At 37.3% G+C, this 15,306-nt stretch overlaps 1 protein-coding gene across 1 annotated transcript; it reads left to right on the top strand.

The window, feature by feature from the left end:
- The first annotated feature begins 736 nt into the window (after positions 1-736).
- On the top strand, positions 737-14,971 carry LOC120113061. The gene is made up of 4 exons (XM_039133741.1): positions 737-1,366; positions 7,162-7,423; positions 10,914-11,091; positions 14,219-14,971. Exons 1-4 carry the CDS (start codon positions 790-792, stop codon positions 14,624-14,626), a joined length of 1,425 nt encoding a protein of 474 aa, XP_038989669.1. The 5' UTR covers positions 737-789; the 3' UTR covers positions 14,627-14,971.
- The last annotated feature ends 335 nt before the right edge of the window (positions 14,972-15,306 follow it).

Below are 15,306 nucleotides of genomic sequence, written 5' to 3'. Positions count from 1 at the left end.
CCTAGTATATACATACCTAACAACTTACATACTGGGACGAAAAATTGGATTGAATTGCAAAATTGATCCTTAAGTAGATTTTTTTTGGCAAAATTGCCTCTCTTTTTTTTTGAGAAATGCGTATACTTTAAGAATCCATTCATTAGGAGGATTTTTTTTTTCTCGAAGAATCTATATTTTTCTGGATTGGTGTTTCTAAGATAATATTTAGATAAGAAAATAATTTATCCAAATTCTTTTATACATCAAAAAGTGACTCCAAAATCTATTATCTATATTTTTTTGCATTACCATTTTTTTAGGTAAGTTGTTAAGATCCATCCATATTTTTCAAAATATCTTTTATATGTAATATTTATAATAATATTAAATATTGTTATAGATAATAATATTATATTATATATAAAACATGCATCACGTAGTATATAATATATATGTTATATAATATATATTCTATAATAATAGTATAATATAATATAACATTATTACATTAAGGTTAGAGATATTTTAGTAATAAAATAAAAAAAGATTATTTTATTGATTGATTGGAAAATAATTTATCGGGATAAGATTTTCTTCATATCTTATGGATAAATAGTATTTATAAAAACATAACTTAGGAATGAGAATTTGAGTAGGTTGCTGGAAAATTGACGACCTTTTTTTTAAAAAAATTTATCCACGAAGGTGCGCGCTGGAAATCGTTTTCCGGGGTTGCCGACATATATTCGCTTCTGGAGAGGGTTTAAACTCTAAACCCTCTCTCTCTTTCCGAAATTTCGGGTGGCGATGGCCCAAGATCTCTTCGCCGAGGACGGGGCCTCCGCTACGATCGAAGAAGCCCCACCGACGGTGGAACTCTGCCCCGTCTCCTTCGCCGGAAACGCCGAACTGACGGTGGATAACGACCTAAGGGGCCTCGTAGACTCGGTGGATTCCCCTGAGGACCGCCGGGGCTCTGCCCTAGACGCCCGAGAGAATGGAGAGGAAGCGCCGAGAAACGGATCTCTGGAGACCCAAGAACGTCCGCCAGAACCCACGGGGAATGGTGGTGAGGGGGTGGAGGCGAAAAGGATGAGGAAGGATTTGGAAATTGAGGAGAAGGACGGGGAAGTAGGATTGAGGGGTGTGAATTCTGAATCGGTTTGTGGAAACAAGGGGAATGGGTTGGTGAGGAGGTATTCGAGGAGCGAGATGGAGGCGCTGAGGTTTGTAGGGACTGGAGAGCAGCGGCAGAAGTGGAAGGAGGTGTATCAGAAGCTTGGTTCTGTTGTTGCGCAAGAGTATGATGGGCTTTGGGCATCGCATCCTCAGAAGACGAAGCGTGGAGGAAAGAAAAAGGAAAAGGAGACGCCCCTGATCATGGGTACGATCGTTTTTCTTGAAATTTCTCCACAAAGATTGAATCTTTGGTTCTTTTCTCGACTTACTAGTATTTAACAGATTGGTTTAAATTTTGTTTAACTGGAAAATAATTCATTGTTACTTGCACTTGGATGTATTCTTGTTTTTCAAGAGAAATGGTTAGCTAGTATTTAGAGAAGTTTATCTTCTAATGTAATTTTCAGAACTTTGGGATGGAACACCTCAAGATTTATAGAATTTATCACACTTCTAAGTTTAGGATTTGGTAACACAAATTGCGACTTATGACTTGCAATAATCAGACACATCTGCGGTTGTGATGTAGAAATTCAAGAATTTATATGCCCTGATTAATTCTTTTCCCCATGCAGGTCCTCACACACTGCCCCGTTTAAGCCCCGGCTTTTGGTCAGTCCTAGAAAGGCCTATGTTACAATGTCCCCTAGCCACATGTGGACCATGGGCTGAGTCGGCGCTGCTATCATTTATGATAACCTAGGACCTTACCAGAAAGGGCTAGTTAGAAGATTATTATGGGATCCTTAGCCCTACTTAAGTACCCAAGACTTTCCCATTGCACACCCAATGTGAGACTCAACACAGTCGCCTGAGTCCTCACACATCCAATGCAACCATGTGAGCAACATCCCAATCTTCTCTAAAATAAAAACTCAGTTAACCATTCAAACTAAATGGTGCCCCCATTAACTATCTTATTATTTCTTGAAGTCACTGACATTTTTACCTCCAGAGAATTGCTTTCTTTTGGTTTCTAACTGTTATGCAACGTTATTGCCTTTTTTTCATTAATATTCTCCTGTCAATAGGTTTGAGAATATTGAAAGCCTTGCATCTTGTCATCTCTAAGCATCCACCCATGATTAGATTATAGCTACATGATAAAGAGTTGGAGAAAGATTGGTATGAAGTGCAGGAGAGGGAATCATTGTACAAAATAATAAGCTTGAGAACTTTTAAGCATTCTTTTACTTGACAAGTCGTACAGGAAAATCTAGGAACCTCACTGAGCTTAAATGATTGGATGTGTCATGGGTTGCAATGGTTAGTGAAGAGAGCATTAGAAAGATCAGGCACATCTAAGATGGGGAGCGAAATGAGTTTATTAAGCACATACGAATCCTATACAGGAAGCTTCTTGCCACCTAAGAGCTATATGCCCATAGATATGCCATCTAGATTTATTAATGCTGAATTTTAATATATCATTGTTGCATAAGTATCAGATATGTCTAGTGGGTCAAAATCTTAGGAGCGTGGAGCTTAATAATGATGCTGGACCCACTTCGAAACCATGCTCCCATTTTCTATGCCGCTTCAAACCGTGAATAACATTTACTCTATTGTTCCATCCAATCTCAATAATATCTTGTTCATTATTTGGTTTCTATCTCCTTTTCTAGCTTGAGAGGTTAACATGTAGGTTTGTAATTAACACAAACTTGATAGATTTAGGCCCTGTTTGGGGGAGCTTTTGGAGGGCCAAAAAGCACTTTCTGGCCCTCCAAAAGTACTTTTAGCTAAAAAATGGTGTTTGGTAAATTTTTTGAAAAGTTGTTTTAGCTTTTGCGGGAAGCTGAAAACAGCTTTTGGAAGGAAGCTCCAATTTGGAGCTTTCCGAAAATGCTGTTTTCAGCTTTTTCGGAAAGCTGTATTTTTGACCAAAATACCCCCAGGTAAAAAAATAATTCCTCCCCAAAAAAAGGTTCCTCACCGCCTGTTCCTCTCCCAACCGACCCGCCCCCCCTCCCCCCGGCCCTGTTCCTCTCCCAAACCACCTCCCAACCCACCCGCACCCCCACCCCTCCCCCCCGCATCACCGCCGCCGCTGCCGCTGCTGTGCCTCCCTCTCCCCCGCCGCCGCACCCCGTCCCTCTCCCCCGCCGCCGCACCCCCTCCCTCTTCCCCGCCGCTGCAGTGCCCCGCCGCCGCACCCCCTCCCTCTCCCTCGCCGCTGCCGCCGCCGCACCCCCTCCCTCTCCCCCGCCGCCGCACCCCCTCCCTCTCCCCCGCCGCTGCAGTGTCTCCCCGCTGCAGTGCCGCACCCCCTCCCTCTCCCCCGCCGCCGTACCCCCTCCCTCTCCCCCGCCGCCGTAGGGCCGCACCCCCTCCGGCGCCGTCGGCCACCGAGACTGCCGCCGGCCACGGCCCGGCCCCCTCCCGCGGCCGCCGTGGCCTGGCCCCCTTCCGGTGCTGCCGGGTGCGCGGGAGGAGAAGAACGGAGAAGGGGGCGAAGGAAGGAAGGAGAAGAAGAGAAGAAAAAAAGAAAAGGAAAAAAAGAAGAAAAGGAAATAAAATAAAAGAAAAGAAAAGAAAAGAAAAGAATAAATAAATAAATAAATAAATGCATAAATAAATATTTATATAAATGAATGAATGAATGAATAAATAAATAAGATAATAAATAAATATATTTCAATGGATAAAATAATAAATAAATAAATGCATAAATAAAAATATATATACGAATGAACGTATAAATAAATAAATATAAAGAAAAATAATGAGTGAGTGGCAAATAATCTGATCCTTATGATATTGATAAGTACGGTGAATTTGTCGCCATTGCAAATAGTTAAGTAAAAAGATAATCTATTAAACAGATAAATAGTTATTTATTGTTGTATTATACTATAAATATATTATTATATTACATTATATCATAATACATTAATATGTAATGTTAAATAATTTAATATTATGTTATATTATGAAAAATTAATTTATACTAATAATATATTATTTTATACCTTTATTATTGTATTATACTATACATATTATATTATATTACCTTATATCATAATACATTAATATGTTATTTTAAATAATTTAATATTATGTTATATTATGAGAAATTAATTAATACTAATAATTATATTACCATTATGCTATGCTATGCAATATCATATTACTATATTATAATAATAATATTTTATATTACAGTAATATTATACTATATCGTATATTATGTATTAATATATGTTATGTTTTATCATGCTCTATTGTATAATACTATGCAATGTCCTTTATGGTAATTTTGTCATATAAAAGTACTTTCTCAGTTTGTTTACCAAACATATGTTAAAGTGCCACAGCACTTTAAAAATATAGTTACCAAACAACAAACAGCTTTTTATAACAGCTCTACTTCAGACAGCTCTACTTCCAACAGCTCTACTTCCAACAGCTCTACTGCCAACAGCTCCCCCAAACAGGGCCTTAGCTCTTAGTTTTTTTTTTCAAAATTGATATATTGGAATATGTAAAATGGTGAACATTAATGAGAACTTTTAAGAATTGTAGTTAGTTGAAGACTCTTTAACTCAATATTTTGGTTAAGATTTATCTTTGCGTAGGAAATTGTGAATCAAAAAAAGAGTATATGTGTTGAATTATTGCTTATTGCTCCTGGTTGGTTGTAGATTCAATTAGAGGAATCCTTGTGTCATAAGATTATAATTGTACAGAACACTGAAACTCTAGGTTGTTGATTTTTTGTTTTTGATAAAGTTGCTCAGAGCATTTACTAGAATATTGCTTGTTGCCAAGGAGTCTTTGAGTTCTTTGCAGTTTTTGGGAGACTTGTTACCCTTTTATTAGTCAATTTAGTTTGAACCATTTCTTGTTCATATGCCAAATTTTCTTGACGCATGGAATTCTTCTTTGCAGTGTTTGGGAGACTTGTCACCCTTTAATTTGTCATTTTAGTTTTTGAGACCATTTCTTGTTCAAATGGCAAATTTTTTTGACTTAGTTGGGGATGGTCCTGGGCCGGAACCTTCTAGGCTCAACAGAATTTGAGGGATCATTTTGAACTTGATGCTAAGAATATAAAATGGTGTAGGATGGACTTGGGCAATGGAAGCAACACATGCATCCTAGCTTTGTTAGGAAAATGAACATGGGATGTCGTTCTGGAGACTGAGGACATTTAAAAAGGTTAAAATTGGTAGATGAGATACAATAAATTCATATGAAGAACCCAGATTCTTTTTGAAGAGTGTAAGGGAGTTAAGAAGTGGGTAGAACAAGAATTAAAGAGTGTTTTAAGAAAGAGGAAATGGTCTGGAGGGAAAGGTCTGGGATAACATGGTCAAAAGTTCAAAAAGGCTGATTTCGGATAAGTTGGCTAATGGCTGAAAGAGAAAGATTACAATGAGGGTGTTAGAGGCGGTAAGGTGTTTGAGGAGAGGAAGAGTTTAGTGGAAGCTTGTAGATTAATATTTGACTCTCTTGCAAGAAAAGTTGGAGAATCATTCTAAACCTCAAAATGTTCTTTCTTAGTTTGTAGGGGTTGATTAAAGAGAGACAAATTATCTTCAAAGGAAAGGTCTTGGGTGGTTTGAAAGAAATACATAAATGCAGAACAAAGATAGTTATTAAATCATTAACACCACATAATAACATTCCTCGTAGAGTAGCTGTTAATACGAATAACAGAAATTGAATGTACTCTATGAATAGAGGATTACATAGAGTTTACGATAGTAAAATAAGAAATTGAAAGATTTTATTGAAATTGTTCAGCAGTATTTGTGTCATTTGTATTCACAACTAACTCTCATGAGGTAATTGTTTGATTTTCCAAGCTAAAAGAGCACCTGACTAGTTAGGTCCACTTACATTTTCTTGATTTATAATTTAATGGTGGGTTTGATAAGAACAATGGAGAAGTAAGAATACTTTGGTTTGGTTATTAATAATAGGGATTGGATATCTAGAATATTCTAGAATATTTTTGTTATATCTCAGGACCAAAAATTTGAATAATGATGTATTTCATAAAGATGGCTAATGGCTGAAGGAGAATATATAAGGCTAAAAGTGGAAAGTGAATGAGGTATTTGAGGATGTTTCAGGAAAGTTTGTAGATCTTTACTAGACACTCTTTAATGAGTAATAAGAATCCTCCTACACCAGAAAAGGTTTCTTTTTAGTGTATTATGAGAGACTCAAGCGAAGATTTTGCCGATTGAGTTCAGGATGGAGGCTAATTTGATGATTTTCATGATTGAAGCACAAAGCTTCTGAATATGCCATAATTTTTTTTTCTTTTGTTTTTTACCATCGGTATTGGAATATTGTTAAGAGCCATCTTTGGAAGAATGTCATACTATATTAAACTTTAGAACAACTGATAGAATCAAAAGAAAAAATGTTCAGAAATAAAATAATATTTACATTTAAGGGAATTGCTGTCTCGCCCTCCCTCGACGAGTCTGATGTTATTCCTTCTATTTGGTTCTCATGTCCTATCAAGTCAATTTGATGGCTTTTGTTATGACTGTTCACAGGTGAAATGTCTGCAATGAAAGCAAGAAACACCTGCAACTTTATGTGCATTGGAGGATGGCTAAAAGCGGAGAACAAAATTCAATTTGGCATTATACTCATTGTAAACGACAGGGTTTTGATGTGCAGGGAGATAATAGCTTATGTGGCAAGTGATACAATAATTATGTTTTGGACATGATGCATGTTGTTTGACAAATCAACATGCAAGTGAACACCTTTTTGTGTTATCATGATATATGATTGTCCATAGTCCATCCAACCAACCTTGGTTGAACTTTGAACAAAAGGTTATTATCATTCATCCAACAGTCAAAATTTCAATGACTCCACTACCCCAAAAATGGATGCCTGTTCATACCTAGTGGAATTCAATAAAATCTTACTGCAAATAATTTTTATATAAAAGAAGAATATCTTTATAATCAGCTTTCACAGTCTTGTTAGAGAAATATAACATAATCCCTGCTTTCCTGCATGTTACAGGAGAATTGTTGGCAGTGAATGCTGAAAAAGGTTCAGATTTGCCTGACAGTGCTGATCTTGTCTGCAGTGACACTTATTTTGATAATGAGAATTGCACAATTGTAGAAGACCTACATGATGAATATGAAAATATCATTGATGAGGATGACAGCAGCAGCGATGAGTACCAAAGCATTCAAAAACCTGCTTTTTTGGTTGAAGGAGAACCTGATTTTGACTCTGGCCCCCCACTAGATGGTTTTGAGTATCTAAGACGTGTCAGGTAGCCTACTGTTTTCCTTTATTTTCTCCCAGTGGCATTTATATCAGATGTTTAACAGTTTTATGTGGGTATTATTTGCCTTTATTCCCTTTTGCATCTTTTCTTCAACAAAATAGATTTATCCTGGTACCTACTGTTTCAGTTGAAGCTGTCACTTCTTTCTTGTAATTTAGAAAGCCTTGTGAACATTTGTGGTTTCATTTTTTATTTGCATATCCCCTATCTAAGCTAATTGCAGTGTTTTTTGGGTGCAAATGCTTGCTTTTCCTGGATCTTCTGATTGATATGTACTCTTAGACATATTACATATAATGTAACAGAGAGGGAGAAGAAAAGAAAAAAATTAAAGAACATATTTACCTGCACAAATATAGCCCATTAAAGATTGTGTCCAATGTCACCTAATCCATCTTCACTTTTTCAAGTGCTTCCATCTAGGTCTCGAGAGTCCTCTGCTTTTGCTTTTAGACCCTTCAACATGAAGCTGAGCTCTTTTATACATATGTTTTATATTGATTAATTATTAACTACACCCACAATGCCACCTTATGCTTCTTTCAGACCTCCAGCTGTCATCTTCTGATTCACAAAGAAGTACTCTTAGTACCTATCTATGTGCTTGGTCCGAAACTGTTCAGTAAATTCATATATTAGCTTGTAGATTAATTGAGCTTACTATATGACATGTTATATTAGACCTTTATGCTTCATACTTGTGTAGCCTTTTCCCAACTATCTGGGATCGGCTTTATGGATCCTTATTCGCCAATTAGGGCCGCCTCCAACGTATTTCGAGTTTCTGCATATCCTTACGATCTCCATCCATGTTAATTTTGGTCTTCCTCTCCTTTCTTTTCTTACAACCTTCAATACAAACTAAAGTACCTCTCCTTATAGAAGTCTCCTAAGATCTTTGTTGTACATGTGCATACCATCTCAATTGATTTTTGATCACTTTGTCCTTAATTTGTGTAGATCTTATAATTCCTCTAATATATTTATTTCTTAATTTATCCTTTCTTTAATGCTTTTGTAGTTGATTTTTAGTCTTTTTTAAGTATCCTCTTATGCCCATCAATGAAGTTTCATGGCCAATAAAATATAGGACTTTTTTTTTCAACCTCAAAGTTCTCAAATTGCAGAAAGGAGAAGTGTACGCTCGATTTGCTTTTCTGAAGCCCATATGACCAAGATTTATATTTGAAATCCACTTTGGAAATTTAATTTATTCCTACTATATATTTTCATAACGATGCACTTCTAAAATTGAGAATATTGAACTAAGAGTGCATATGGATACCAATGGCTTGGAAATGCATGTAGTTGGGGTTACATATGGTTGTTGTTGCTGTATTTGCAACTACATTTCCAGTATTCGGTTCAATGGTTCGCAGTTGTAGTAAAATAAAATTTCATCTTTGTTTGCCTATAAAGGAGATCAATAGCTATATTTGGTTGTACTATTAAAGCAGTATTAATTATGTCTCCACCAATCATTGCCTTTGGTGGGACTTAAACCGATCATAAAGATGCCTCTAAGCCTTTTCTGGTTGCCATAGTTTGTCTTACCACCAATTTAGCCGTAAAACAAAATATTGTAAAAAGGCCCCAAATGCAATTTAACTTACAGGAGCTTGGTTAACTTACAGCAATCCAAACATTGGAAAAGGCCCAACTGCGGAGGTTTTACTTCACTTAAATCCAACTACCGGTGCCCAAATGCACCCTAAATGTAGTTGGCATGTGGAGAGTCAAACTGCATACTGCAACACCCGCTATTATTGAATTTGATTCTTGCATCAAACAGATTTTGAGGAAGGAAGAATATCATAATTTTTTTTAAAAAAAAATATTCTCAATCTCATTGAGAAAAAAAGTGGTCTTTTTTATTTGGGTGTATAAGTGTGAAGATGAACTTTGGGAATCATGGTAAATTGAGGATGGTGGTATGAAAGATGCAATTGATTAAAATAGGAAAAATGTGCAATTAGATGGACAGATAGAAGTAGCAAAATTGAAGGTAAATTATGAGAAATGACAATTTTTATTCACTGCATGTGAACTATGAAGGTGAACACTGAATCATGGTGAGTTGGAGATGATGGCATGGGAGGTGTGCTTGACTAAAGTAGGAAAAATTGGCAATTAGACAAATAGAAGTAGTGGGATTTAAGCAACTAGTGTGTGGTGACTCGTAATTGAGAGCTTAAGAATGGAAAGAATAATCAGGCAGGTTGGTATAATATTGTTTTTTGTCTATGTTTGGAAAACTTAAATGTAGAGTTGAAATTCCAAATGATACTAAAATTGTGCTTTGATTTCAAGGAAAGACATGTAAGAGAATAATGACTCGATAGCATATGCTGATATTAGATTATTTCTTTGTGGGTTGTCCACTTCAAATTTAGTAATTTAATCCAATCAGATTTTGCATAGAATAAAAATAATTACATGATATGCCATATTAAAGATCCTTGTCCTAACTAAATAGGGTCAGTCTCTATGAATTCTAGTTTGCTGATAATTCTGATTAAGGGCCACTTCTTGGTTAATGAACTGTGCATAGTAGTTGACCTAGACCTGGTACATTTGTCAATACAGCGAACTTCAATGTGTTACCACCGTCATGACCATCCTCTGTGTGGTAAGTTCAACTAGGTATCATTGAATTATTTATCAAGGTTTTGAATCACAAAATATGAAGAAATAAGTCTTATTAATTATATGACAGGATGATGTTTTGTCTGGAACTACATAAATACTATGCCATCGGCAAATGGAAAACTTACTTTTAATCCAAGCGATATGTACTTTTATGTGGCAAATTGCAAATACCATGTTAAGCTGTCAAGGATACCTTCATGGTTGCAAGAAAAAAATCCATTTCGAATGGAAGAATTAGGTTGCTGCTACGATTTGTTAGAAAAGAATGGGTTGCTTAAACTGTGCTTTAGTTTTTTCTTCTGCATGAAAGAGCAAAGAGTATCTTTTAGGTCAATGTCGAGATTTCTTAGTTTTAATTGTTTTTTCTTCCTTGAAGTAGTCTTAAATATTTAAAAAGAAAAAAATAAAGATCTATGAGGTAATGTCTCTTGACAATATTTAGACTGCTGTTGGTTAAACAAAAAGGCTTTCTTTGAGAAAGAAGAAAACAAGGTATATCGAAATAGCCTTGAGTAGCTTTATTTGTTTGCAAATATTAACGTGTAATTTATCTGACCCATTTATCTCTGAACAAGCCCATTGTTTCCCCCAGTAAGATCAAAAGTGTGCACGTCCAGATTCAGTGAATCCTAGTCCAGTTTATCTCATACTTATATTACATTAGTCATCAAGGTAATAAGAAAGAAAATGTTATTTTATATTCTGAAAAAATATTGTTACTGAATGACTGCATTTTGGCTTGATTTATAATCTGTAGAGGAAGAAAATTTTGTTGGTGTAGACTATTATTATGTATATGCACTAATATTTTAAGTTGCCTGGATAGGTGGGAAGCTGCTCAAATTCCAAAAGTGAAAGTAGCTAAGCTAAATTTGAGTAAAGTGAACAGTGAACAAACACCATATATGCCCAAAATACCAGAGATAGCAAAGTGCCCACTTAACTTATTGCCATTGAAGGATTGGGAGGATGCTTTTCTTGCAAATTTTTCAGAGATAAGACAGGTAAATATTTTGTCCATCACTTTGTATTGCTGAACTATTGTTTGCTAATACTAGAGAATATATCAAGTGGAGGACAAATTTTATTGTGCTTCATTTTTTCTTATGGCTTAGAAAAAAAGAAAATCTTATTTTAATAGGTTTTTTGTGAAAGATGTATAAGAGGATGTGCCTTGGCGCAATGGTAAGGTTGCTCTATTATGACACAGAAATATGTAGCCAGTTGAGGGAGAATTCAAAGTTGATCATAGGACATGTCTCTATAGAACTTCTAAATTTAATTCAAACTCATTCTTTTTTTTTGTAATTTGTTGTGGCTCAAGGGATAATTAGTGGTTATGCTTATTGATTGAATGTCTCCTTGACTTTATTCATTGAACCCATAGGTAGTCAAAACTCTGCTTTTGTTTATCAGCCTTGAGGAGTTTGCTTCATCATTGCTTGCCTATTACCATTGTAAAATGCTGAGGATAAGTGTCAAGGCTACTCGTGTTTAGGAGTGGCAATCGGGTTAGGTCGGACTAGATACGGGTTGGGTCGGATATAGGATAGGTCAAAATCTTATCAACTTGAACCCGACCTATTTATTGAACGAGTCAAAGATCTAGAGAACCTGATTATTTTATGAAACAAGTAATCCAATCCAACCTGCAACGGGTTGAATCAAGTTAAACAGGTTAAGCTTGTATACCTTAAAAGGCATTGATCTAGATGATCTAAGAAGCTTATATAGCTATTGTTCATAATTGATCATAATCTTATTATGCTAAAGGAGTTTTTATTAGATCTTCTGTTTGACGGCCACACATTCTTGTGCTTTTTGTTCGATTGAAAAATAGCCAAACTATTGGAGTGGCTGAACAGATCTTACATGTATTTTATCATGGTCATTGATCTTGAATACCTTCCATTAGTTGGGGACCAGTAGCATCAATCGTCTACATGCTGTCTTGCCATTGTCAACAAGTGGTTGGATGTGCTTTTAGGATGCTATCTGGTTAGTCTTGCAATTAGTGATGAATTAGTACTTGTTGTGCACTCCATTTCAAAATTCTCATTGTTATTATTTTTATTAGGAGCAGGCCATGAATCTTCCTTGATAAGAGTCATAAGTTCTTTAACGGGCTTTTTGAAGTCCTGTAAGTGGAGCCACACGTAACTCAAGTTGCAGGTGTGAGCCAGCCCGCTTGTTTGGATTCTTATAACTCAAATTGCACAGTAATTAAAGTTACATGTTTAGCTGCAATGTAAGAGTACCTTGCATAGGATAATTCGTGGTTAAAATGATTGCGGGATGAGTTGTAGCTGCTAGAGTGGGTATCTAAACTTTTTTAAAAATGATTCTCTCTCTTCCATCTCGATCAAAACCTTAGAACCTCTCCCCATGTCATCGTCTCCTACCTCTTCGATGTCCCATCCCAACCTCGCCTCCTGCCGGATCTCCCTAATCATGCCTCGCCAGACCTCTTCCCAACCTCTCTTCTTCCTCTCCTTCCCCTCTCCTCTCCCACCCCACTCTCGAGTCCCCTCTTGCCGCCGCCCTTAACGTTGCTACCAGCCCCTGCCACCTCCAGAAGGTCCACAGCCGCCTTGCCCACCTTGAACTTCACCGCTATAGCTTCCTCGTTGCCTGCTTCCGCCACGTTGCTGACTGCTGCATCCCCAACCACCCTTGCTAGCTCCTTATCTTAGCCTAGGTCCCCCACCCCAACCCCTTCCCTTGATCCATCCTCATCCACGACATTGCCCTCCTCTAGTCCACCTCCTCCTCTACCACCATCCATCCTCTCTGCCTTTACACCAATATGCTGCCTCTAGCTCGCCACCCACCCCACTCCGTCAGTTTCTCCGCTCTCCTCAAGGCCTATATGGCCACCCACTCCCCCATGGGTGTTCAGTCCCTGGCCACTGGTGGCTTTGATGCCAACTTCTTCGTCCAAAACACCTTCATCTCCATATATGTCAAGTGCTCTAACCTAGCATCTGCTTGCAAGGTGTTCCTACAGAATATCTATCAAAGATATACTCATATTTTTTCCAAACTCTTCAAACAGAAAAAAATGGGCTTCTTTATAAATCAGCTATTGCAACTTCAACCACAAGATTTCAAACATCCCCTAAGTTGCAGCTATATATCACTGATCCATCTGTCCAATCTGGCTATACTGTTGTCCAAGGCATTTTGACCTGTCATGTTTTTGAGGCTTCTGATCACATGCTACATCTATCAAGATTCTAGTGGAAAGCACAATTCCATACTTCTTGTATTTTCCAATGATACCGATATATGATGTAATTTACAAAAGAGTGAAATTTCATTGTTTATCCTTCTTAAGAAGAGTAGAAAGATATATTTGATCCAATTTACTATCATAGGTTGAATTACCAGGCCTAGAAAAGCCCAAATGTAAGCATAAACTTCAATGGGGGCAACAAATCAAAAGGAATAAATGTGAAAACAAATTGCAGTTCATATCAAACTATCGTCCATCTCTTAGTGATGACTTCAATCTTACGTATGTAGCTATGACTTAGACTAAGGTATGCCATCTCAATATCAAGGCTCTGTACCGGTGCCACCCTTACTATATCGGTACGTCCAGGATGGGGCCGGTTCGGCATACCGAATGTTAGTACACCCTCCGCACTGTGTATCGGTACCGAACTGGTATGGTACGGTACGTTCTGTACCGTCCGGTTCGATATGGTATGGCATATCTTGACTTAAACCCTTTAAATTCTATTTTAAATTCTTAACCATTTTTAGATGTATCAATCTTAGCCTTTAAACTAACTTGTGACTCCTTAAAAATAAAGTAATTGCATTCCCGATTGACTAGATACTTTTAACCCATTATAGCTTGGTCTGACTAAAGATGCCCGGTGCTCCTGACACATCTAAAGATGGCTTTCATCTAGTCATCCAAAAATAATACACACCATGCGACTGCTGAATTTCATGTTACGGCCCTGAAAGTTCCATCCGCACGTAAATAAATCCATTGAACTTAACGTGTGAACATCATAATCTTGAAATTAGATAAAGTAGGTATCCATTGTCTGAGATCCTTATCTAACTTAATTTCCATAGGAACTGATGCTATGATTTCCTTTTGCTGATATATTTCAGGCTTTTTCATTGTTAGAAAATTCTTCTGACCAAGTTTCTGCCCGAAAAAGTAGTGACAACTATTGCAAACAGACTGACCGTGCAGAGCAGCCAAAGTGTATCCCAACAGTGTCTGTAATTCGAGGCATGGATGCTGTTTCACGAGCTGCAACACTAAGGAATTATATTAGCATGCTTGAGAGTGCAAGCATATTGTCTAGAGATGACTGCCTATGGTTGTTTGCGCTGTGTGTGGCAGTGGATGTTCCACTCGGTGCGGAGACAAGTGCTGCTCTGAGGTGCTTGCTTCGCAAATGCTCAAGCCTCCTGGCCCGAAAATCAGAACCAGATGATGAGGCTGCAATGTTGAACATTCTCATCACAATCACGGGGAAGTACTTCGGTCAGTTTGACAATCCAAGATCATAGCCAGGTCTGAATAATCTAATTCCTTCAAGCAAGGATGCAAAGTGGGTATCTCAAGTAACTGTGTGCTGGTTTTCTATATCATTCTGATCTAAATGTCACCTGTTCTGGATGTGCTTCTTGTCTTTCAACATTGATCCAGTGTTTGGTTTTGGCTCTATGAAGGCTGCATTAATAATAGTCTAATGAGTTCTGGGTTCTTTGAAGTTTGGAAACATCCATGGACGCCCAGTCCTTTGAATTTGTAGAAATGACTAATTCGCTTACTCTTCTTAGATAAAAAGCAGACATCTAGTACTACAGATTGGGTGCAAAATTTATTTGGTGATATTTCAGAGATGCATCTTATACCATCTTCTCATCGTTTTTGTCATTACAGAAGCATACAAAATAGAAGAGCTTCAAGAGCTACTGAGTTGCACGTCTTTATCTCAAGCGGCAAGCATCTTGATGGGGTCAGCAGTGTTGTTGGCACCATCGAGCATGTCTGAGGTGAAGGGATAGAGCTTACCCTGGCTGCTGCAGTGGCTGCTCTTCTAGGTAGGTCAACCAATGATGACTTAGATCTCGTTTGGGAGAGCTGTTTGTAGTAGAACTTTTGAAAGTAGAACTTTTTATAAAAAACTTTTTGCTGTTTAGTAACTAAATTTATAAAGTGTTGTAAAACTTTAACATGTATTTGG

The sequence above is a fragment of the Phoenix dactylifera genome, chromosome 14 (assembly GCF_009389715.1).
Source record: "Phoenix dactylifera cultivar Barhee BC4 chromosome 14, palm_55x_up_171113_PBpolish2nd_filt_p, whole genome shotgun sequence".
Classification (NCBI taxonomy): Eukaryota; Viridiplantae; Streptophyta; class Magnoliopsida; order Arecales; family Arecaceae; genus Phoenix; species Phoenix dactylifera.
The sequence above is the reverse complement of the archived record's forward strand: the minus strand, read 5'-3'. Positions and strand labels throughout refer to the sequence as shown.

Excerpts from the sequence above, each read along its gene's own strand:
- LOC120113061 (XM_039133741.1), top strand. The coding sequence starts at position 790 with ATGGCCCAAGATCTCTTCGCCGAGGACGGGGCCTCCGCTACGATCGAA. Across the intron at positions 7,424-10,913 it reads GAGTATCTAAGACGTGTCAG|GTGGGAAGCTGCTCAAATTC; the intron begins GTAGCCTACTGT and ends TTGCCTGGATAG. Across the intron at positions 11,092-14,218 it reads ATTTTTCAGAGATAAGACAG|GCTTTTTCATTGTTAGAAAA; the intron begins GTAAATATTTTG and ends GATATATTTCAG.